We start from the raw sequence: 25,486 nt of genomic DNA, 5'->3' as shown, positions 1-25,486 counted from the left end.
TACCTTATTAACTTCCGACTTAAATTCCTCGGGTACTTTAACTCCCTTCACGGTTTTGTCGGACTTTTTTCTCATATGTTTTTCTGGCATGGTAATTTCAGTAATACTACCAGCCACACTACATCTAGCTATTGGACAACCTCTTCTTAATGTGACTGTCTGGTTGGTATTATTCATGATCATCAGTGGAAGCCTATGGGACTTGTTAATTCTTACTACCGAATTTGCTACAGATATCCCACTAAGCTTGCTAACGTATCTACTGCTAATCTGTTCTATCTCGTATTCCAGCCCTTGGCCATTTTTAAACCCCACCTGAGCCATGCATGTATGCAGGTGTTGTGGTTTCAAAGTTATTTTCCCGGCCAATCTAACTAATGCTGAAATACGAGCATCTTCCTCTAATGCGATGTACTCGTTTCTTAATTTTATCGCTCCTAAATCGAAATACATCCTTACCCCATTTTGGCTAAGCCAGTCTCGGCCTAATATCACACTCCTGTCGAGATTCTTTACTGCAAAGAAATCTTGATAGATGGAGTAGCCTCCTATGCGCATCCTTAATCGGGCAACCCCTTCTACTTCTAATGAGGACCCGTTGGCAGTCCTTAGATTTACTGCTTCCTCTCGCAGCTCAGGTGCATGTCTAAGTACGTAAAAAACACTAATATTTACGACAGACACCTCTGCCCCCATATCCACCAACGCCCTATAATTCTTCTTTCCTATACCAATGGAAACGGAATTCGCTGCGCCCATATTACCGATTACATACGACGGTAATTTTTTGTTCCGTTCGACGAACGCTTTTCGAACGGATTTTTTTTGTTTCCCTGTATACGGCTTCTGCAGTCTCTCTGCATGTGGCCCACCTTGCCACAAAAATAACATCTTGGTCCCTGTCTCGTTTTATCCCTATCCTTAACTTTGTGTTCTGGTCCCCTATTTTCTACCTGGTATCCTATTCTACGTCTATCCTCGTATCTTGGGGGGTATCTGGCTGGACCCAAGGCATCAACCTGAATCTGCCGCCTAGTTTGACAGATTTCCATGGGTTCCTCTTCGGACTCCCTGTTTGCATCCAGCCGAATCTTCCATTTCATTTCCGTTAAGGCTTTTTGATACGCCTCCTGAAGATCCTTTGGCTCATGCCTCATCACTGCCATTCTTATGTCCCTATCACTTAGACCCTCTAAAAAAACCCTAACATTTGCTTTTTTACTATCTCACTATCCGGGTCTATACCGTTATAAGCCCCCACTGCTAGACGTAGTATCCTTTGCAAATAATCTTAAATAGCCTCTTTTCTACCCTGCCTAATATTAGCTAGTTCTGCTATATCCGCATTGGGGTTTGCGACAATTCCATAGTAATCTTCCATGGAACTCTTCAACTCTCCCCATGTTACATGCGCATTGCCAGCCAATAATCTATTAACATAATGGCCGACTAGGCCCCTTGTGGTTAGAAGAGCTGTTTGACATTTTTCCTCGTCTGTAGCTCCAACCACCTTAAAATACCTCTCTAAGTCATCCCGCCAAGCCTTATAACCACCCTGATCTCTACTCTCTAAAGGTTTTATGTTCTTTAAAAGGGATTCTCCCCTTATAGTGTTTGACACCGAACTAATTGCCTTTTTCATCTCCGCTGCGAACCCCTGCATGAAACTTGAAAGAACTTGCTGCTCCATCATATATTTTTAAAACAAACAATATTTTACGTATTTTAATCGTCTGCAATAGTCGCTAACAAGCGAAAATATATTTTTAACGAACTTTCATGCATACAACAATACGTATGTATATTTATATATAGTTTTTTTCTTTTTTTTTTAAGCAGAAACACACAAAGGAAAAAATCGAGTGTACTTACTGTTTGCTGAACTTCTGGTCCTTCTTTTGGTTTCTTGTCTTCGTTTTTCTGTTTGTTTTTGTTCGTCTTTCGAAGCAGTCTGTTTGTTCCTTCGTTCTTTTTGTTGTGTTATTTCTTCCCTGGATTTTTGTTTGCTTTGTTCCAGGTTCGATCTTCCTATTCCTTGATGGAATAGCTGAGTCACGGTACCAAAACGCTGTCTGTTGCGTTGTGTGCACTCAGTCTATATAACTGCGTGGACAAAATGATCGCCGGACAAGTTTACCGACGAGTGTATATTTTGAATGACAACTAAAAGACTCGACTGTTTACAAAAGAATTCGAGTTTATTTTCAACAATCTTTCTTTACACTTTGACTCCACTAGCGAGGAGAGAGGTGTTGTTAGAGATAGGTGGCGTGGCGGGGGTGTTGACAGATGACAGACTTGTTTCTCTCCACGTCGGCCGCTATTCTTTTTTAAAAACCAAAACATCTTTGTTTATATTGGTATCGGTCACGTTTCTCTAGCCCAGCTGCGAATGTCATCTGCATTCCGATCTGGTCATAAAATATTTGTTGATGTTATTATTTTCGATTGTAGGCCAATTTCCTTTTGTTTGTTTGGCCTTGAAACATCACCGCGTTCCAAATGTGTGCCACTAGCTCAGGTGACGCACGTGCAACATTCCATGTTGTCATGGTTGAAACGTGACCCTCATATCACGTTCTTGGCTTGCCTCTCCGATTTCTTCACAGCCTGTCCCCTTATTATACAACACTTTGATGTTGTCCTTATACCTCATCTTTTGGCCACCCTGGGCACGCTTTCCCTCAACAAGCTGAGAGTAGAAAATTTGTTTTGGGAGGCGGAGATCTGGCATTCGGACAACATGACCAGTCCATCTGAGCTGGCGTTGAGCAACAGTAGCGGTGATAGTAGGAATGTCAGCCTCCCTCAGGACGCTGGTGTTGGTGCGTCGGTCCTTCCAACTGATTCTGAGGATTTTTCAGAGCCATCTTTGGTGGTACGTCTCCAGGGTTTTTACGTACCTCCTGTATGTGGTCCAGGTCTCCGATCCATAGAGAAGAGTGAGCAGCAAGACAGCTTTGTATACCATGATTTTGGTCTTTGCCAGAAGGTCACAGTTCTCAAATACTCTCTTCCTTAGCCTTGAGAAAGCCCTACTGGCACAGCTGAGACGGTGTTGTATTTCATCATCTATGTTGGCTTTTGATGATAGGATGCTGCCTAGGTATGGGAAGTGGTCCCCATTTTCCAGTCTAGCGTTGTCGATGGAGATGTTTGGGGGTGAGACTGGAGTACTGTTTGGTGGTGATTGATTGAGGATTTGAGTTTTTTTAATATTGATTGTTAGTCCTAGCTGTTTGTACGCCCTCGTGAAGGCAACCAGTGTACGCTGTAGGTCCTCTTCTGAGAGGCCTACAAGGGCGTTATCGTCTGCATACTGTAGCTCCATAATGGATATGGTGTTCGTTCGACCTTTGGCCCTAAATCTGTTGATGTTAAAAAGTCGCCCGTCAGTTCTGTACATAATCCGAACTCCACGGGGAAGATGTTTGTCCGTGAGATGAAGGATAGCAGTAATGAAGATGGAGAACAGGGTTGGGCAATGACACATCCCTGTTTCACTCCCGTGTCAACCCTGAAGGGCTCTGTTTCATCTCCACTACTACTGAGGACTGTAGCTGACATATTGTCATATAGTAGTCTCAGTACCCGAATGTACCTCTTTTGGCATCCAAACCTTGCAAGAACCAGCCAAAGGGCTTGACGGTTCACAGAGTCAAAGGCTTTAGTAAGGTCTATAAAAGCCATGTATAATGGTAAATTTTGCTCCCTGCACTTTTCTTGGAGTTGACGAGCAGTGAAGATCATATCCATCGTGCCTCTATTTGGTCGAAAGTCACTTTGGGACTCGGGAAGGATGGTTTCTGCAAGGGGTGTAAGTCTGTTGGCCAAAACCCGAGCTAGGGCTTTCCCTGTGGTAGAGAGGAGAGAAATGCCCCGGTAGTTCCCACAGTTTGCCTTCCCTTCTTAAAGATGGAGACAACTAGGGCATCTCTAAGTTGTGCAGGGATTTTCTCTTGTTCCCATATTTTGAGAAGCAGGGCATGGATGTGTCTGAGAAGATCAGGAACGCCTTTTTTCAGGACTTCTGCTGGGATGCCGTCAGAACCAGCCGCATTGTTGTTTTTCATCTTCCTAATTGCATCCCGCACCTCTTCCAGACTGGGTGGTTCTCCCATGCTCTCAATTATGGGCTGTTGAGGGAGTTTTTCAAGGGCCTCCATCTCTGGAGTGGTGTCCCTGTTCAGAAGATCCTCGTAATGCTCTTTCCATCTATTTGCTATTTCTCCCTTTCATTTCAGCAGCGTGAGCCCATCCTTAGACCGAAGGGGGGTCAGAGAACGGTAGCTGGGGCCGTATACCAATTTTGTGAAGCCACAAAAGTGATATACATATACATACATATATATGCATACATATATATATATATATATATATATATATATATATATATATATATATATATATATATATATACGCTATCTCTAAATCTGCTTTTCCATTGATAAAGGTTAAGAACAAACTATGTATAAAGAAGGTGATAATATAATTAATTACTTACAGGACTGTCTTCCTTCTCCAAGGAGCGTTCATATGGGTACCCGCTGGTCGATGGTTCCTAGAAAAGGTGGGAAAGAGGTAAAAAAACAACTTTTCATTACCAACTGTTAAAGTTTATGTTTTTGTATTAACTTGGTTTTACATAAAAAATTTTATTATTAATAGAAAATATTAGTATTTATAAACAAGTGGCGTATCGAGAGAAGGCGTCCGTTCTGCTTGACAGTAAAAATGTCAATCAAACAAAATTTGAAATTATTTGATAACACTCATTTCATTTTCTTTTAATTGTTAAAAATAATTTAATAAAGGATGAAGTGTATATATATATATATATATATATATATATATATATATATATATATATATATATATATATACGCTGCCTCTAAATCTGCTTTTCCCAGCGGAAATACTGACGTAACAAAATATATATGAAAAAAAAATACCCCCAGGTTCTTAGTAATGCACTGATTTGGGAAAGCGCAACTCTATTCTCGACGATAAAAATAAAAAGTAATATACATTGCAGACGGAATACTGGGGAAAAAATGTATGATAAACTAATAAAGATTTCTTTATAAAAAATAAAATTCAGTAAAGAAAAAGAAATTATTAATTTTTATTGATAAAGGTTAAGCACAAACTATGTATGAAAAAGGTGATAATATAATTAATTACTTACAGGACTGTCTTCCTTCTCCAAGGAGCGTTCAAATCGGTACCCGCTGGTCGATGGTTCCTAAAAAAGGTGGAAAAGAGGTAATAAAAAAATCTTTTCATTACTAACTGTTAAAGTTGTTTTATGTTTTTTTTTGTTTTTGTTATATATGTATATATATATGTATACATATATATATATATATATATATATATGTATATATATATATATATACATATATATATACATATGTATATATGTATATATATATGTATACATTAGTATATATATATACATATATATATATACATATATATGCATATATATACATATATATATATACATATATACATATATGTACATATACATATATATATATACATATACATATACATATCTAAATATATATATATATATATATATATATATATATATATATATATATATATATATATATATATATATATATATATATATATATATATATATATATATATATACACACACTATCTCTAAATCTGCTTTTCCATTGATAAAGGTTAAGAACAAACTATGTATAAAGAAGGTGATAATATAATCAATTACTTACGGGACTGTCTTCCTTCTCCAAAGAGCGTTCAAATCGGTACCCGCTGGTTGATGGTTCCTAAAAAAAGGTGGAAAAGAGGTAAAAAGAAAAACTTTTCATTATCAACTCTTAAAGTTGTTGTTTTTTTGTTTTTTTTTTTAACTTGGTTTCCCATGAAGAATTTTATTATTAGTAGAAAATATTCGTACTGGAACCAGCGGCGTGGCTAGAGGGGACGTTCCGCCCCGTGTGACAGCCAAAACGTCACCCTAGAAAAATTTTCAGCCAGGCTAAAATGCGAAAATAGTCTGAAAGTAGGATTTATTTATCAAATATTACGTAAAATTATTAAGTGTTTAATCTTGTCTTAAATATTAGAAACTTTTACATCTTTTTAAATGAGGAGTTGAAGAATATTTTTGCCGTTGTTTATTGAAAGCTCTAAACCCTGTATTGTTTCGTAGATTTTAATTGTACATTTGATTTTAATTGTACATTTGATTTTAATTGTACATTTGAAATAGTTTTATGCCACTTATTTTCTTTTCTTTTAACTATGAAAATAATTCGAGAAAGGATTAAGTTGTTAAATAAAATATATAAAACTCGTAATTTCTTTTTTTTTAAAGTGGGCTGTTTAACTTTTTTGTAGGATATACTTTTAAAATAAACTATTAAAGTTTTTTTAAAAAAATATAATAGATATATAATATCTTATTTAAAAAAAGTATTTACAAAGCGGACGCGCGCTTATGTAGCCATTTCTCCTACCTAATGAAATGAATTGAATTTTACAACTTCATTTTTTTCAGTTTTTCGATTTATAAATCTATCAACATTTTTCTGTTGGTTCAATTTTTAAGATATTTTCAGGTGTCCACTAAACATTGGACACCTACATTTATTTTTCTACTTTATTCAATGTTTTTTTTTTTTTAGATTAAAAAGAAATTCATTGCATAATGAAGAAATAAAATATTTTAAATCAAAACTCATCTAATTCTTTAAGAGAATAAAGATAATGGAAAATTTGTCGGCTGGTTTGTGTTCAAGCGTAAATTTACTTATTTAACTGATGAGTGAAATGTGATCATTTTTCGTTTACGGTGACAGCTAACACATGTCAGATATTCAAAGGAGAGATAAGACGTATGTCAGCACTTCAAAGGGAAGACAACTAAAAATAAATTAAATTTTTAACGCACTCGGGCCATCGTATTTTTCAACCGGAGGAAAAGTAGACAACTCCGTTCTGAACATATAATATTACAATTTATTGACGGAGCACTAATCTTTTTAAAAATGTAATCTTTATATAACTCAAAACTAGAGACATTATGTGACAAAACCACACTCAAACAACAAAACAAAAGCCGATGAAAACCTAATAAAGATTTATTTATAAAAAAAGAAATGAAATTTGGCAAAGAAATTTTCACTGTGATAAAAGTTAAGAACAAACTATGTATGAAGAAGGTTACAATATCAATTACTTACTGGACTTTCTTCCGTCTGGAGAGGGCGTTCACATTGGAACTCGCTGGTGGATGGTTCCTAAGAAATGTGGAAAAGAGGTAAAAAAAAAAATTTTTCATTACCAACTGTTAAAGTTTTTATGTTTTTTTTTGTTTTACACGAGAGTTTATTTCTTTTCTACATAGTCATCAGCATTCTCAATGCACTTTTGACAGGAATTCAATAACGCATACCTGTCTCTGGCACACGTCTTAATGCCTCACACTTACAATATCTGCAAGAGAGAGATGAAACTTTCCGGTCATGAATGTATAATCCAGTCATAACAATACAATTTGAAATGACCTCTGATCTATTCGGACGGTGTGACGCTTGAGTGGAATTCCAATATTTCATCAGTATATTGTTAGAAATTTTAGAATGCAAGGGCGATAACTGCTAGATTGTTCCTAAATATCTGTCGTGACTTCGAAATGTTTAAGGCGGGAGTCCACGACAGACTGGCTGAGCTCCAGCCGGAGATTGAGAAATCAAGGGATATTATTCCCATGAAAATGGAGTTGGAGTGCCCCCCCTTAGTTGGGATCCAACTCCCAATAAGTTTGAATTCCGTGGGTTCCTAAGGAAATTTGAATTCTGTACTGCGAACATAAAAAGTGCAGATAAATTATTATTGCTAAAATCCAAATTATCAGGAGAGGCGTTTAATATTATTTCTAGGTTTGATGTGATTCCCGAGAATTACGACGCAGCTTTGGAGTGTCTGATGGAAAAATATTTAAATCCTTCAGCAATTATGAACAAAATATTCGATGACATTATTCCGCAACCAGAGCATTATGCGTCTTTGAGGGATATCAGAATCCTCCTCCAGCGAGTCAAACTCGAACTGACGGAGATGGATAATTCCTTTGGTATGGATTTTCTTACAGATAAATCCACCTCAGGAAGATTAATAACTCATATTCTGTTCGCTAAATTTCCGAACAGTGTTCGCAGAGAAATAATGAATAAATCCTGTGAACGGTTTCCTTCTTTAAAGTCTATTTTAACATATACGTTTGACGTTATAGACATAATAATGGCGTCGCCTTTAAATGCGTCAAGGCGGGAAAATTTCCTGCCAAACATGTCGGGTTCGTTGAATGCTGGAACCCTCGTGGCGAAGAATTCGGAGCCAAAACAAATCAAGTCCTTTCAGAGTAATAATAACTCTAAGTCTTTCGTCAAAAATGGTGAAAATAAATTTTGTAAATTGTGTCAGGTTGATGGTCACCTGACAAGAGTTTGTTCTAAATTTCTAAATTCGGAATCTAAAATTATTCGAGCGAAAGAATTAAGATTATGTCTCCGGTGCCTTGGTGAGCACTCAGAGTCCAGTTGCAGGGGGGTTAAAGGGTTCCCCTTCCATGGTCTAAAAAACCATTATTCCTTAATGTGTCCTAAAGGCTGTAGGTCCTTTGTGGGACGTATTTTCGTGGCGGATCAGGACAAGAGTATTAGTCCTGTACTCAAGATATCTATGAAGGTTAAAGGGCACCCGGTTTATTTTTTCTGTCTGATAGATACGGGTAGCCAAAAATCCTTTTTCTCTAAAATAATTCTGGACCGGTTGATTCACAACCGTAATCTAAATCCTGAGATGGTACAAATGTCTGTCAATACCCTTGTGGGGAATAAGTCCTTACATCTTTCAGAGCTGGAAGTGTCTATTAAATTGGGACATCAGCTTTTATCATTCTGCATTGTTTGCTGAAAATTTTAAATTGAAATTTAACGTAAACAGGTTCGACGAGATTACATCGAATTTAACTGAAAAAGAGTATAAGTTTTGCCCTGGTTATTCTGAACTAAACGGTTCTAACATTCTCGGTATCATTGGCCTGGATCTTATTCCTAGAATCCATAATCTCAGTTTAATTAAGTGCTTGGGAGGTTCTGCTTGGAAACTCCCCAATTATATCATTCCCTTCGGTGAGGGGTCAAGTTTTTTAAACAAAAATGATAAGGCTGTGGAAAAATTGCCAGCCTTTGATCAAGTTAACAGGAAGATGGTAACATGTATGTTCTCGGATGAAACTGCTTCTAACGAGAATCACTTGCCAATTAAAATATCAGATTTTTCCTCATTAACTAAGGCTATTAATGTCTTAGAAAAAGTTGTGAGATTCGGTGATAAATTACGTCACAGAAAGACTGACACCGTCAAGAGAGCTAAATTGTTGCTCTTCTCTCATTTACAAAGTTCCCACAGAACTTGCTTATTTGCAACAACCCTCTAATAGGGCTGCTCCCCCAAGAGTTACGGCCCTTGGGTTATTCCTAGATAGGGAGGGACTGATACGGACTCAAGGACGTATTCAGAAATCCAAGGTTTTTCCATATGAAGTGAAATTTCCTATATTGTTAGGAAAAAATACCCACCTGACCAAATTGATCATTATTGAAGCTCACCAGAATTGTTGTCATATGGGAGCAAATTCAACCCTTAGCAAGGTGAGGCTATCGGGGTTTTGGATCCCCCAAGGGAGACAGGCGCTGAAGTCGGTTCTCCGTGACTGTGTTATATGTAAGAGAATTAATTCTCTACCGTACAAAGCACCCTCTGGGTCTCAACTGCCTTCTGATAGAGTAAATTTTGTCCGGCCCTTCAAATGTGTAGGGGTGGATTTTACTGGACATTTTTTTGGTAAAAACAAAAATGAGGATGTCAAAATATACATCCTACTGTTTACTTGCATGAGTTTACATGCCATACACTTGGAATTGGTACCGGACATGAGCGCAAGATCTTTCTTGTTAGCGTTCGTTAGGTTCATCAACTTATTTGGTGTACCAACTCATATGTATTCCGACAATGCTAAATCTTTCATAGCGTCGGGTATTATATTATCAGACATATTTGTGTCTGATGAATTTAGAGAACATTTCAAATCCACTACTATTGTTCATTATACAATTCCCCTGTACTCTGCATGGTATGGTGGAGTATTGGGAGAGATTAATTAAAAATGTGAAACAGTGTCTTTCCAAGTTGTTGGGTAGGAGGAGGGTCAGTTATTTCGAGTTCCTAACCGCCCTTTCAGATGTTCAAAAGGCCATAAATGATAGGCCACTAACATTTATTTCAGCTTCTGATAGAGGCCTTGATGGGTTGACTCCCAACCATTTTTTGCAGACAGGATATCATCCCCGCCTGCTTATCAATCTTAGCGGTTCAGAGGACCCTTGTCCAGAACCTCCAAATAGAAATTCGCTCTTACATTCCCTTGAAATGAGGGATGAATTTGTCAGTAAATTTAAACGTATTTGGCATAATGACTACTTGCTCTCAATTAGAGAAGTAGACGCCCACATTACAGAAAATGAAACCTCTAAAATATCAGAGGGTGAAATTGTTCTTATCAAAGCTCCTAATAAGTCCCGGCCCTTCTGGGGGTTGGGTAAGGTAGTAAAATTATTGGTCGGAAAGGACAACAGGGTTCGTTCAGCCTCAGTGCTGAAAGACGGGTGTGTCCAAATTTATTCCTTAAAAAATATTTATCCTTTAGAGATAAAACATAATCCTTAACCTGCATTAGCAGAATTTGCGGAAGAAGGAGGCCCTTTCTTTTGCCCTACATATTCAGTTGCCAACAACGGAACAACACCTATGGTGTGTTGCGACTCGTGCAATGAGTGGTATCATTTTGGTTGTGTCGGGGTCGACCAACAAGTTACTGTTGATGATTGGGTGTGTCCGGATTGTGCGGACCAAACACTAAGTTAATAATTGTATATTCCTTTTATAGACTCATCAGTAGAGTCATACCTTTTATTACTAATAAATTCTCTGTTTGCCATAGAGAGATCGTTATAAGTTCAGATTGACAACAGACACACATTGAATTTAATTGCTATTATTGTGTTAATATTAAGTCCTTTGGGACAGAATTTCATTGTAATAACTTGTCCAAATAGGCGACAATCATTAATTTCCCGATAAAAAAAAAAGAAAGAAATGAGTAATCCATTTCTTTCTCTTCCTTCCTTTGGCAGTGTGTTAGAAATTTCAGAATGCAAGGGCGATAACTGCTAGATTGTTCCAATCACGCGATTACCTTGACCAATGAAATTGTATTGTTTCAATTGCTGCGGAGGATTCAGGAATTGGTGGGAATATTGTGTTTCCTCAAACAGATTTCCATTCCGTGTCAAGCAAAGCAAACGCGTGGTGTCTTGCTCCGTGCCAAATGTACTATAAGGCAGGGTTTTATTCTATTTGTTATCTCCGCTCACTTAAATGCGGATACATGTGCCTGAGGCAAAAATGTTTTATGGGCTAATTACATTCATCATCATTGCTCGCAGGAGGGCATCCTTTATTATGGAACATCGATCGCAATGTGCATTGTTCTTATTTGACCAGTCTGGAAGGATTTCGAGAACCTTCAACCACTTCTACGAGCGGCCGAATTCAACCAGCATCTTCCACAGAAGAAAACTACCTACACCTTTCGAGGCATAAACTACCCGCCATTTGGCCGAAGCTAAAGAGGTGCACTCTTTTGCAAATATGGACTCATTTTACCTTTCTTGTTAATAAAATATTCTTGGAATTTAAGGTGAGCCTTAGTTGCTTTTCTGAGTGTCTCTTTCATTCTACCAAAGGCAAAAACGAATAAGAGAAATTCTTACAATATATTGTTCAGGAAAATTCAGACTCAAGCACAAAATACTTTCTATAAATACAAAAAGGACCCTAATTTCACTGGCAATACACGTAGTTTTTTTTTAAAGTTTTTTTTTTATTACATTTTCACCCCAAACAAGACACATTGCCACTTTGGTGTAGGGGGCTACTATCAGGGGAAACATCTACTGGGGTACTATGTAGGGATTAGGGCAGCGAGATGTTGGTTCACGTTGCACTTGAACTTATGCATGTCAGTACAGTTGGGGAAGCAGTGACCTGGAATGGAATTCCAAAGTCTAGCAGTTCTGGGGAAGAAACTACTGGAGTATAAAGATCTTTTACATCTAGGGATCTCTAGAGTGTGGGGGTGGGATTTTGCAGCTTGTCGGGTTTGTCGAGGGTGTTCACGTCGTGGGGGCACAAGTGTTTGCAGTTCATCAGAGCATTCACCATTATAATACTTGTAGAACAGGCAGAGGGATGCAACGTTTCGACGATGGGACAGAGGCTGAAGCTTAGATGCCAGTTTAGGGCCTATCAGATTTGCAACTCTCTTTTGAACCCTGTCAAGGAGCGAGAGACTAGTAGCCGATGCACCAGCCTAAATATGACAGCAATACTCAATATATGGGCGAATAGTGGCCTTATAGAGGTACAAGATACTTTCGGGTGTTAGAAGTTTTCTAGCACGGTAGAGAGAGCCCATCTTCCTCGCAGCAGCCCTGGCAATGCCCTCGATGTAATTGTTCCAACTCATGTTTCCTGTGTTGTGTATATTGAGGTTGATATATGCGTGTTATCAAATTAATGAATGACGCGATAACCAAATGAGTAATTGTTTTGATTATCAATTACTTAGTGAAGTTTTTGGTTTTATGGCATAAGAGAAATTATGTTTGCCTTGAGGATCAAAGGAAATGTTAATTCAAAAGAGTCTGACCATTCAGGCACGAAAATTGTAGTCTCCTGATAAAGGAAAATTGTTTTATTTGATGTCAAAGGCAATTTATTTTGATGTCAATAGTAATTTATCAACTCATGGCGAAAGTTGGTTGGTCAATTGCAAGACGACCACACCCCACCCTGTACACACAACTCTGCATAAGTAACAGCACAGAGCGTTTTTAAGTCGGTTCAGTTCACAGGGAGTTGAGCTCAGTTGCAGTCAGAGTATATGAGTTCAGTTCACAGTGAGTTGAGCTCAGTAGCAGTTACAGTAGGTGAGTTCAGTTCAGTTGCATAACACAGAGAGTAGAACCAAGTCGCCGCCGGTGAATTGAATGAGTCAATCAGACTCAGATGGCATGCTCGATTCAATATAAAGCACTTATATCTTTCTGGCCTGGTGCCAAGAACAATGTATCAACTGGTTCAGAAAAGATTTCTGCAAGTGACAACACATCATCCTGTTGGCCGATCCCTAGTAGGTCACAGTACGTACTGCGGCTTTTTTTTTTTACCACATACACTATGGTGGGTCTGCTTCTATCGAGGGTTTTTCTTTTAACAAGTATAATTGTAACCATTGTAACCTTCCTTTTGGCCGTGTTACAGTCAGAATAAACAAATAGGCGGCATTACTTTTGAAATGCTTTTAGTATATCTATAAGCAGATAGTAGGTTTCAGAGAATTATATCTATACTACAACTGAGAAATTAAAGTAAAACGTTTTACTCATGTCCAAGTTACCTACATCTACAATTTCAGGTCTTTACATCCAAAATTGGCAGAGGAATTTAGTAGAATCTGCAAAGGTCAACTCTTTCAACTTTGAACTTTTGGCAGCCACATTTTCGACCCTAAAACTGATTAAAATACTTGCCGCATGTCTGAATACTCATTATGTATAAATTTCAAATGTTTAGACCCAAAATTGTCTGAGTAATTTGCTAGACACCGCAAAGGTCAAATCTTTTGAACTTTGATCCATTAGCAGCTCAAATTTTCGGCCCAAACCGATTAAAAAGCTTGCCCTATCTCTGAATACCCTTTATGTAAGACTTGAAATGTTTAGACCAGAAATTGGCTGAGTAATCTGGTAGAGACAGCAGAGGTCAATTGTTTAAAAACTTTGATCCCAATTTTGACCCCTTAACATTTATTCTTTTGGGCTCAAATTAAATTAAAATGTTTGATCCATGTCCAAGTAACCCACATTTAAAATTTTACGTGTTTCGACCCAAAATTGGTGGATGAGTTTGGTATAGTTCAAAAGTCAAATTGTTAAAACTTTGACCCCCTTGACAGCCAAATTTCTGCCCGAAAATCGATTAAAAAGATGTTCCCAAATTTCAATACTCCTTATGTCAAATCTCGAGTCTGTAGACTGAAAATTGACAGAGTACTCTGGTAGGGAAATGTACAACATCATCGCCTTGTGATGTAACGAGAAGCGTGAAGCAAGGTTATGTGCTTGCTCTGACCTGTTTGATATCTACTTTGCCATTATGCTCAACTAGGCCTTTGCTGACTCAACAGAGGGAATCTACTTCCACACACATTCAGATGGTAAATTCTATATTGCCAGACTTAAGACCAAAACAAAGATCCGCAAGGTCCTCATTCATAACCTGCTGTTCGTAGACAATGCTGCATTGCTTACCGATAGCATTGAGGAACTTTTACTCCTCATGCATCACGTCTTCAAGACCTGTGATTTGTTTCAACTGACCATCAGTTTGACAAAGACTAATATCATGAACAAGGACTTTACCTTTCTCTCTTCAATCACCATCAACAATTACCAACTTGAAACTGTGAAAGTGTTCACGTAGCTGGGGTTAACTGTAATAGTCTTGACATGGGACCAGAGGACAATCGATGCAAAGGCCATGCAACTTCCACAGAGTGTGGGAGAACGGCAAACTAACAATCAATACCAAAATAGCGGTGTATAAGACTTGCATCCTGAGCATGCTGCTGTATGACAGTGAGTCCTGGATGCACATCAGGAAAAGCACCTGTACATCTTTCACATGCACAACCTGAGGAGGATCCAAATATTTAGACTTCATTACCAACACAGAGGTCCTTGAGCATGTCGATTTGCCCAGTACATACTGTTGCATCAGCGTCAACTTGGACATGTTTGCTATATGCAAAATTGCAGGGTCCCAAAAGACTATGGAGAACTGACAAGAGAAAAATGTGTCACCCCAGGCTTCAATTCAAAGACTTGTGTAAAAGAGACATGAAAGGTTGGCATAGACCTTAGAAATTGTAATTTGCTGATCAGTGTGATCTGTGGAAGCACGACCACCACCAGCCTCCCCCTTCAGTGAAAACCAAGGTCACACATGATCAATGGGCGCTAATGACGATAGTTACTGGCTGCTGCTGTTTTCATATGAAGCATTCACAGCTTTTAGCAACTACCATTCATTCTCTATGACGTCACACTGTTTTTGGCGACTACTAACTATCATGTAATCATAGCACCAATTTTTTTTTTTTTTTTGTATTTTGGGTATCATAGCTAAGAGAGAATGCTACACTGGTGTATTAAATAAAGAGTATTTGTGCATATTAAAACTTGATGTACATTCACTCAACTTTGCCTGGAACATGACGTCAACATCCGGCTTATGCTAAGAGTTGCTGAACAAATCTTAACAATGGTACAAAACACAAAAATAGCAAAATAAATAAATGGAAATCATAGAAATAAAAAGAAAAAGACAACAACCTACAGTAATTTTGTTTTATTAATCATTTTTTCCTTAAAAAAAAATAAATGACAAACACATTTTTTATGCTGAAGTGGGGGTCAGAAGTTTTTTGTTTTTTTTTGTTCAAAACAAATTATGTATTTATTTTATATATTTTTTCAAGTATTTTTTCAAAATGTTTTTTTTCAAAGAGAATTGTCAGAAAAGGTTTTAAAAATGATAAAATTGTTGTAAAAACTTTTTTTTCAATGAAAAAACACAAAAATAATTTTTTTCAAGTATTTAATGTTTTGTTTTTTTTGCAAACAAAATGTAAAAATAAGTTTTAAAAAAGGTTTAAGGTTACTATGTAAAAAAAAGGAAACAAATTTATTTTTAAGTATCTTTTTTAAAGTATTTTTTTCCCAAAATGTTGCAAAAATGTAATATTAAAAAAAAAAAATTCTAATTTGTTTATGTGGGGTGTGGATGAACAACCGTATATTTCATTTTTTATTTATTTATTATTATTTGTTGAGGAGGAAACTATTGTAAGGAGGTCGGCCTATTCCCTCAGGAATATATTCTGTCGACTGTTGGGCAGCATATGCTGGCAAAGTAGGCTGAGAAGAGGTTACGGAAATGAAAGAAAGCTCCCTAACATTCTTTCATTAGGTTTTCCTGGGTAGCCATATTGCAGGCCTGTGGGTATATATTTTTTAGGATGGTTGCAATGGTGCTTTGGGCTTCATGAAAGAAAAGTTCCACTTTTTATAGCTGTCCACTCCCTGCAACTTGCATTTGTGCATCTCCATCAACATCCATCATATAAAGAGCCTTTCCTTGCCAAGATGCAGCTAACACCACATGTGCAATTCATTTTCCTTCATATCAAGTTTTTTCCTGACAAAAATCAATCATATTCATTGGGATTTCAAACTGTTTTTTAATGTTGAGAAATTCATATTGCTACTCTCACTAATTTATAAGTAACAACTAGGTTTTTTCCCCCTTTCCAATTTTTATCTGTTACTTTACCATGCGTTGTGATTGACTAATTGGTGTCTTCTGTCAGATTATTGGAAAAAAAGCTGAGCGGTGACGTCATGTTACAAGAAAAGCTGAGCTGACGCTGAGATATATCTGGTTCTTAATATGCACAAGTACCAAATAAAGGGGTGTGTTTAATATTTTGTGAAGACTCCCAAGTCTGACTGAAAGGTTTCCAAGTTTGACAAGATACGCCTGAAGAAGGTTGGAACTTACATCGACTGAAACGTTGTACGAATAACACTGAAGATGAGAGCATTAGTGTGAATAATCCAAATAATACGAATTATCGATTCTCATTCAGAAACATGAAAAATCCTTGTCGCACAAAAAGGTCCTAACATCGGTCTAAAACTTGGAAGGAATTCTTGTTTAGACAACACCGGAATAAACGTTCTCCTAACAGCACATATCTCTTTCTCATATCCTTGCATCTATCAAGTAGTGCGATATCATATTTTACGACATTGCCACTTAGACTAAGGGTTGGTGATAATAAATATTTGTCACTATTGCAATCGTTGTCATTGTGCTGAGAGAGATAACTCTATTGAGTTCCTTTTTCATCTGAGAATTTGGGACGCTATTAAAAAAACATGTAAAATGCGAAGATATGAAACAAAACATTCGAGTAATCGCACAAAAAAAAATGAAATTGTTATTTTTCGACTATTTTTTTCATTAAGAAAATGTAACTTTTAGGAATTATAAGAAAAAAAAAAGATTTCTTTTCAACTGCTTTATTGGTACTTGTGCATTTTTAACAAACCAGACGTAACTCAGCATTTGCTCGGCTTTGTCCGGCGCATGATGTCAAAAACCGAGCGTTGCCGATAAAATAAAAATGCAACAAAATAACTGTAAAATGAAATTGTAAATGTAGAAACAATCAAAAATAAATAAATAAAAACCAAAACCTACCGTTCATTTTTTTTTTATTAGTAGTATTATTGTTTGAAATTGTTTTCTGTTTGCAAAATAAATACATAAAACATTTTTTGTAAACAAATAATAGTTAGTAATTATTTATTATTTTTTTAATGAAACGTTTTTTTTTTTTTCAACGTAAAATAACCAACAAAAATGATATTTATAGGATATTTTTTTCTAACAAATAATAGTTAGTAATTGTCTATTTATGAAACTTTTTTTTTCAACTATTTACGTAAAAAAGAAAAAGAAAAAATCGTAATAAAAAGGAAAGGAGAACGAAACATTTTTTTAGTTTTTTTGCCAGAAACAAGGAAAAATTTTTTTTTTTTTAACCAGAATTCCTGCGATATTTTTTTTTTTTTTTTTTTTTTTTGTGCCAGGAACATATTTTCTCAGACTTTTTTGTGCCAGGAACATATTTACTCAGACTTTTGGAGGGCATGACAAAGTGGACGGAGGTTCGTTACCCTCCTCTCCTTTCACTTTGCTGTAAGCCTTCCAACAGCAGACTGTATTTTCTTATTAGTAAGGTTTTCAGCATTCCTATTTGGTACGTTAACCAAAACAAAACCTCCTTTTTGGTGTATCCACCGGAGACGGAGACCCAGACCGGTGTTAGACGTCTGCCGACGGTGGACGTTGTGTTTCCGGAAGACAGACTCGTCGATTTCGACCGTATGGCCTGGGCCTCCTATCTGCCGCCGCGGCATATTATATCTCACAGGAAATTCTTCCAGTCCACAATTGTGTGGCGTGACCGCAACCCACATTCATGCTGGAGATTCCTAGTCGCCGCCATATCGAACACCCATATCGAAATTCTCGTCTGCTGCTCGACGTCCGCGCACGCGCATCGAGTTGAAACTAAGCGCGCAGCGATTTGATTGGCTGATGACCATGTTTAGTCAGACAGCAGCAAAACCCGACTGTTGACATCATGCGCCGGACAAAGCCGAGCAAATGATGAGTTACGTCTGGTTTGTTAAATGCACAAGTACCACTTTATTTAATGTAAAAAAGCTAAATAACAACATAAAAGGTAAAATGCTACGATATTGTAATTTTTATTAAACAAAACATTCAAATAATTGTAAGAAGATTTTTCAATTACTTTATTTTCTTTAATTTTCAATTATCATTGCATTTTGAAATAGTTGCATCGTTTTTCTTACAATACAAGTTGTGTTTTCTTAATTTTTTGTTAGTAATATTTTTGGAAATGTTATAACTTTGTTACATTAAATAAAGATTTTTTTCCTTCTTTTTTTGTGCTCATTAAAACACTGTCTTACGTGTTTTTCTCTTGTCTTTCATTGGCTAAGGGGTTCGGCATATCTCGGCAGTTTACGTTATATGCCTTAAATAAGAACCGTTTTCTTGCTTGTTTTCTATTTTAACGGAGAAAGTAATATTTTTTAATACATTTTAAGGAAATTAATGGTTCACAAGGTGACTGACTAAGAACAGTATCTCATCTAGAAAACTCATTTTACAATAAAAGAAGTCAATATATTTGATTTTTAAATCATGAATACTGTTGATTAATAATTGAATCCACAAATTTACTTACCTCCGGTCTGCTATATGGCTTTCGAGGATTTTTTTTAAAGTGTATTTTACCCATCTTAATACAAATATTAATTAATAATTATTAATTATATAGAACTTGATAATCACGTCTGTACTATTTGCCAGATAAAAAACAAATCTTAGTATAATTATTATTTATATAGAACTTGATAGTCACGTCTGTACTATTCGCAAGATAAAAAACAAATGCCAATGGCACATATGGATGACGTCATGATCGTTGCTAATATCGTTTAGGATGACGTCATAAAGCGAAACTACTTTTCATTGATTTCTCGTTGGCAACGACCATAGGACTTGTGGAGAAATGCGTGACTTACCTGGATAGACCACGTGCGGGTCGGACACCGAAAATAAATAAAAAGAAAGAAAAGAAACGGTCAAGACTCTTATTTATAGAGTAGTGATCACGTGAGTTAGAAGAATATGCAAATAGAGGTGAACGATTTTGCGATATAAAAAGCCTGTGTTGTTAAGAGGAGGGGGAGACTGTTGGCAGAAGTCAGTGCTGTCAGACGTGCTTTAGAGTTTTGTTATTATATGCTGTGCTCGTCGATTGGAGAGAGAAGAGAAGAGGATGAACCAAAAAGACATTCTGCAGGTACTTTGATACAACGAGGGCGCAATTCAACAATCAACCATTTCCTTTGGTTTAAGAACACAAAGGAATCGAGATACTTGACTTTGTGTTGGTTTTAAGCTATTTCGGCGCTTGGTGTGCGGTGACTAAAAATGGACAGATTCGACATTCACTTAATACCCGAGTTCGACGGATCTACCACTGGACTGGCTGTCGTCGAATGGATTGAGAATGCAGAGAAAATCTGTAAACTGTGCAAAATTAAAGAACCAGCCACAGTTATCTCTTTGAGGCTAACCGGAGGGGTCTATGCAGTCTACCAACAACTCGGGGATGAACCAGACTGGGATGAAATCAAGCAGAGCTTGTATACAGCGTTTGGTACAGATCCATTTGTTGCGTGGCAACAGTTCACGAGCCGGAGACTTCAACCCAAGGAAACAGTCGACGTGTACCTAGCCGACCTGCGAAAATTATCTGTACCGTTTGGTGGGGTCAACGATAAAATATTAAGCTGTGCTTTTTTGGTAGGCCTACCCGAGGAGGTCAGTAAACTGTTGCGGGCATCATCAAGAATCGTTGAATTGTCAACTGATGAGTTATTGACCCGAGCTCGAAACATCTGTAAGGAACAGGAACCAATTGCAGCAGCAGCTTGTTTTTGACATGGAGGCAATGTGGACTCTCTCCCAGATAGTAATAAGCATGCCACACCAGTGTGCTATAAATGTGGGGAGGCCAATCATTTTGCTAAAGAGTGATAGGAGAGGTGTATATCCCCAATCAAAGAGACCAGTGCAATGCTATCGCTGCAATAAGTTTGGGCACATATCTCGCAACTGTTCGGGAAACGAAGTTGGAGGCAAGGTACTATCGCTACCCTTGCCCCCTGCCAACCAATAAACACAGGATTGCCTGTCATTAGCGTTAAACTTGATGATGTGCAGTGTTCAGCACTTATAGACACGGGGTGTTCCCGGTCTATAGTTAGTGCCCATTGCTGTCCGGTGTGGCGGAGGAACCCAGTCGGTGTTATGACCATCAATGGCTTATCACGAGTATGTTGTGGTGAAGGGACAGTCACAATCTGTACTGAGAAGGGTGACACAGCTAAAGTTGACGTTCTGGTGATGCAGGAAAAATCCCTTGGCTACGACATGTTGCTTGGAATTGATGCAATACAAGCACTAGGAGGCGTTACAATCACAGCAGCTAGAGGTATCAGGCTTGGAGAAGGGAAAGACGTCTGTGCAGCCATGTCGATTGAAGAAAAGGACTTCTGTGCTACATTTGATGACAACGAAAGGGTGTGGACTGCAAAGTGGAAATGGGCCATGGGTCAGGAACCAGATCGGCTGTGCAACACGATTCCAGAGTATGCAGTTTCTACCAAGAATAGGGCCGCATATGAAGAAGAACTTCAGATGTGGATTGACAACGGTTGGTTAATACCATACCCACAGGAACGTCTGGGACCACCCAAGGGATTAATTCCGCTCATGGCTGTTGAACAACCTACCAAAGAAAGAATTCGTCCCGTAATGGATTACCGAGAGTTGAATCGGCATGTTGATGCATTTACCGGAAACGCAGATGTGTGCGCTGCTAAACTGAGAGAGTGGCGTCAAAAAGGGAGCAATGTAGCACTTCTGGATCTAAAGAGGGCCTACCTGCAGATACGTGTCCATGAGTCATTATGGCCGTTTCCGACAGTACTACTCAAGGGAAAACTATATTGTTTGACACGTTTGGGTTTTGGCCTAAACGTAGCACCCTTGATTATGACAACCATTATTAAAACTGTTTTGATGCAGGATGAGACCACAGCAAAAGCTGCTTCAGCCTACATAGATGACATCTATGTTAATGAGGACATAATGTCTGCGGATGCATTTTTTAATAAAACTGAAAGCGTTTGGGTTAATAAGCAAAGACCCTAAGCGCCTAAAGGATGGAGTGCCCGTGCTAGGCCTAGAGGTCTGGGAGGAGGGCAATACGTTGCGATGGAAGCGAAGGAGCCCACTTCCAAAGTTACCCAATGTATTAACAAGACGTACTGTGTTTTCCATCTGTGGTAAATTGGTAGGACATCTACCTATCTGTGGATGGCTCCGATCGGCAACAGGAGTCGTGAAAAGACGAGTGACTACAGTAACAAAAGGATGGGACGATGTTGTGGATGATGATTCTCTCCAACAAATGATGGCTGAAATGTTATCCAGAGTGCATAGGAATGACCCTGCCCGGGGTGAGTGGCAAGTGTCTGGAAACAAACTAAATGCATGGGTTGACGCAAGTTCGTTGGCTACAGGTGTCGTGTTGGAGCAACTAGGTGTTGTTGTGGAAGATGCATGCTGGCTTCGTCCGAAAAATGATGCCCAACATATAAATTTGGCTGAACTTGATGCCACGTTAAAAGGTCTTAATCTCGCATTGCAATGGCAGACTAATGTTGTGCATCTCCACACTGACTCATTGTGTGTTTACCATTGGTTAACCGACACCTTGACTGGAAAGGCTCGACTGGACTAGAGCTGCGAGTGAAATGCTAGTACGAAGGAGACTAGCAATAATTAAGCGTCTAGTTGACGAATACAGCTTGCAGGTAGACATTACGTTAGTCTCGTCGATGCAGAATTTGGCTGATAGCTTGACTCGAGTACCAAAGAGGTGGATCGATGCAATGAGGCAGGGATCCAATCTTCAACAACAAACATGCGCGACTGTAACGGATCAATTAACACCTGAGCAGATCCGTATGATACACCAGCAGAGTAGACATCCTGGAATTCAGAGGACTGCATATTTTGTCCGAAGAGTATGCCCTGCAACTACAAAAGCATCAGTGAAAGCAGCCATACGTTCGTGTGAAGAGTGTCAGAGAATTGATCTGGCACCATCCCAATGGCAAAAAGGGAGGCTCGAGGTGGAGCGCAACTGGCAGCGAGTAGGGATGGACATAACACATTATGGGGACAAACATTTTTTGACCATGACGGATTGTGGCCCAACGCGTTTCACAATATGGCGCCTGTTGACACGACAGGATGCAGCCAGCATTATACGACAGTTGAGAGCCGTCTTTTTTGAACGTGGTGCCCCAATTGAAATTCTGACTGATAATGCCACCACATTTCGATGTCAAGAATTTCAGAAATTCGTGCACGAATGGGGGATTAAAATGCATTATCGGTGTGCATATTATCCCGAGGGTAATGGTATAGCAGAACGGTTTCACCGCACCATCAAAAGAATTGCAGCCAGGACGCAGTGCTCTATTCCAGAAACTGTGTACTGGTATAATATAACACCCAAGGACAATGCAACACCAGCAACTGCACCAGCCAATGGAATTTACCAATATGAACAGCGTGTGAAAGGAGTTGATGCCATACCATCAGTGGTGAGTGTTGTCAATACACCATATCAGGTGGGAGACCTTGTTTGGATAAAACCCCCAAATGCTGGGTGCACTACAAAATTTTTCCGGGAAAAAATAGACGAAATCATAAGTCCTCAGACCATGTTGATTGGTGGCATACCATGTCACGTAAAAGATATCCGCCCTTGTTATACCTCTTCTGATTCTGAGGACGATGAGGAGGATCACACACCGTTCAGAGATGATCCTGATCACTTACTGCTCCTTCAGGTGAGCATAGAAACACCACCAACAGAACCAGACGAGGGGATGATGGGACATACCGATGACAATAGTGATGAGAGCGATGGACACAAGGAAGTAATGCCTCATCGAAATACTCGACAGAGACGAATGCTGCCCAACCCCCGTGATTGCGAAACCCCGTGAGAAGGGATGATGGAGCACACCGAGGAGATGACGCCTCCGATTCTTCGGAGAAGTACCCGACAAAGACAGATACTGCCCCCCTGCCCTGATTGTGAGACACCGCCTATGGAACCACGAGATGGGATAATGGAACAGACTGGTAGTAATGATGGTGGTAATGAAGAAAACAGTAATGAGGAAGTGCTGCCCCCGATTTTTCGAAGGAGTACCCGCCAACGATTGCCCGCATGTCCTGTTTGTGATCATGAGATCAGGGGGGAGTGTGGAGAAATGCGTGACTTACCTGGATAGACCACGTGCGGGTCGGACACCGAAAATAAATAAAAAGAAAGAAAAGAAACGGTCAAGACTCTTATTTATAGAGTAGTGATCACATGAGTTAGAAGAATATGCAAATAGAGGTGAACGATTTTGCGATATAAAAAGCCTGTGTTGTTAAGAGGAGGGGAGACTGTTGGCAGAAGTCAGTGCTGTCAGACGTGCTTTAGAGTTTTGTTATTATATGCTGTGCTCGTCGATTGGAGAGAGAAGAGACGAGGAGGAACCAAGAAGACATTCTGCAGGTACTTTGATACAATGGGGGCGCAATTCAACAATCAACCATTTCCTTTGGTTTAAGAACACAAAGGAATCGAGATACTTGACTTTGTGTTGATTAATAATTGAATCCACAAATTTACTTACCTTTGGTCTGCTATATGGCTTTCGAGGATTTTTTTTAAAGTCCATTTTACCCATCTTAATACAAATATTAATTAATAATTATTAATTATATAGAACTTGATAATCACGTCTGTACTATTTGCCAGATAAAAAACAAATCTTAGTATAATTATTATTTATATAGAACTTGATAATCACGTCTGTACTATTCGCAAGATAAAAAACAAATGCCAATGGCACATATGGATGACGTCATGATCGTTGCTAATATCGTTTAGGATGACGTCATAAAGCGAAACTACTTTTCATTGATTTCTCGTTGGCAACGACCATAGGACTTTACTGGAATTTGGGTGGCAACAAGCCTTCTCGTTATCTGAATCCTTTTCGCATTCATCCAGTGGAGGTCTGGTTAATGCTTTCTCTCCTTAGTTTTTCCATCCTCGTTGACCTTTCAAAATTGTTTGGTGTGGTGCCAGTTGATGCCACCACTACAATTTCTTATTTTTTGGTGGAGGGAGAAGTTAATTTACGATTATACAGTTTCAATTTTTTTGGCTAATCTGCATTAGTTTTCACATTCAAGGGTTTTCTTAATATTTTAGCTGTTTTCATTATTGCTATCCATTGTATCTTTTCAGCCATCTCTTTAATTCCATTCCAATTTCTTCCATTCGTTTTTCGGGTTTTTTTTTTTCAGTATTGTTCCTAGTGTTATTAGGATTATTGGTATTATCTTGACTTCATTGTCTATATCCCTTACAGCTCTCTGACTAGTTCTGTGTATTTTCTTTGCTTCTTTGTCCTTGATATTCACCCCGTGGTCTGCTGGTATGGCGAAATCTGCGATCTGGCAGAGCTTTTCCTTCTTGTTGCCTATTATGACATCTGGTTTTCTTCCTTGAATGGGTTTATTTGTTTGTACGTCCATCTCCAATAGGATTTTGTGATTTCCATTTTCAAGTTTTCAGTGTTTTTGTTAAGCTCGCTGCAAAAAGTTTTTTGTTGACCCAGAAGGTATTTTCTATTATCAACTAGGTGACTGAAGATTAATAATTGTTGAACACCTCAATCTATGCACATAAGCTTGTATTTTGTAAAATTGAACTCCTGAATCGTATCGTTTCGAACAGATCCTTAGCATAACCTAATATAATGTCCTACAACATTTGGCTCTCACAGAGTCTTCTTATCAATCGTAGAAAGGAGGTGCAAATACTGTCAACACTCATGATTACGAGAGCACTTGTTCTGGGATAACAGGTATACCTCTCTCTCCCTGTCATACAAGTGCCTTTGGTTCAAAGTCGGAAAGGCAATCTAGTGTT

At 38.3% G+C, this 25,486-nt stretch overlaps 1 protein-coding gene across 1 annotated transcript in view; it reads right to left on the bottom strand.

Moving 5' to 3' along the window:
• Positions 1-24,233, bottom strand: part of LOC145263020 (uncharacterized) — a 68,201-nt gene extending 43,968 nt beyond the window's left edge. Inside the window, exons 1-5 of the mRNA XM_080119853.1 lie at positions 24,180-24,233; positions 7,230-7,286; positions 5,754-5,810; positions 5,189-5,245; positions 4,505-4,561 (exon numbers count right to left, since the gene is read on the bottom strand). Of these exons, the coding sequence (XP_079975979.1) occupies positions 4,505-4,561; positions 5,189-5,245; positions 5,754-5,810; positions 7,230-7,286; positions 24,180-24,233 (282 nt within the window). The remainder of the gene's footprint in view (positions 1-4,504; positions 4,562-5,188; positions 5,246-5,753; positions 5,811-7,229; positions 7,287-24,179) is intronic.
• Positions 24,234-25,486: the final 1,253 nt, after the last annotated feature.

The sequence above is a fragment of the Euprymna scolopes genome, chromosome 38 (assembly GCF_053919585.1).
Source record: "Euprymna scolopes isolate OS-2025 chromosome 38, ASM5391958v1, whole genome shotgun sequence".
NCBI lineage: Eukaryota > Metazoa > Mollusca > Cephalopoda > Sepiida > Sepiolidae > Euprymna > Euprymna scolopes.
This window is presented reverse-complemented; position numbering and strand designations above follow the sequence as displayed.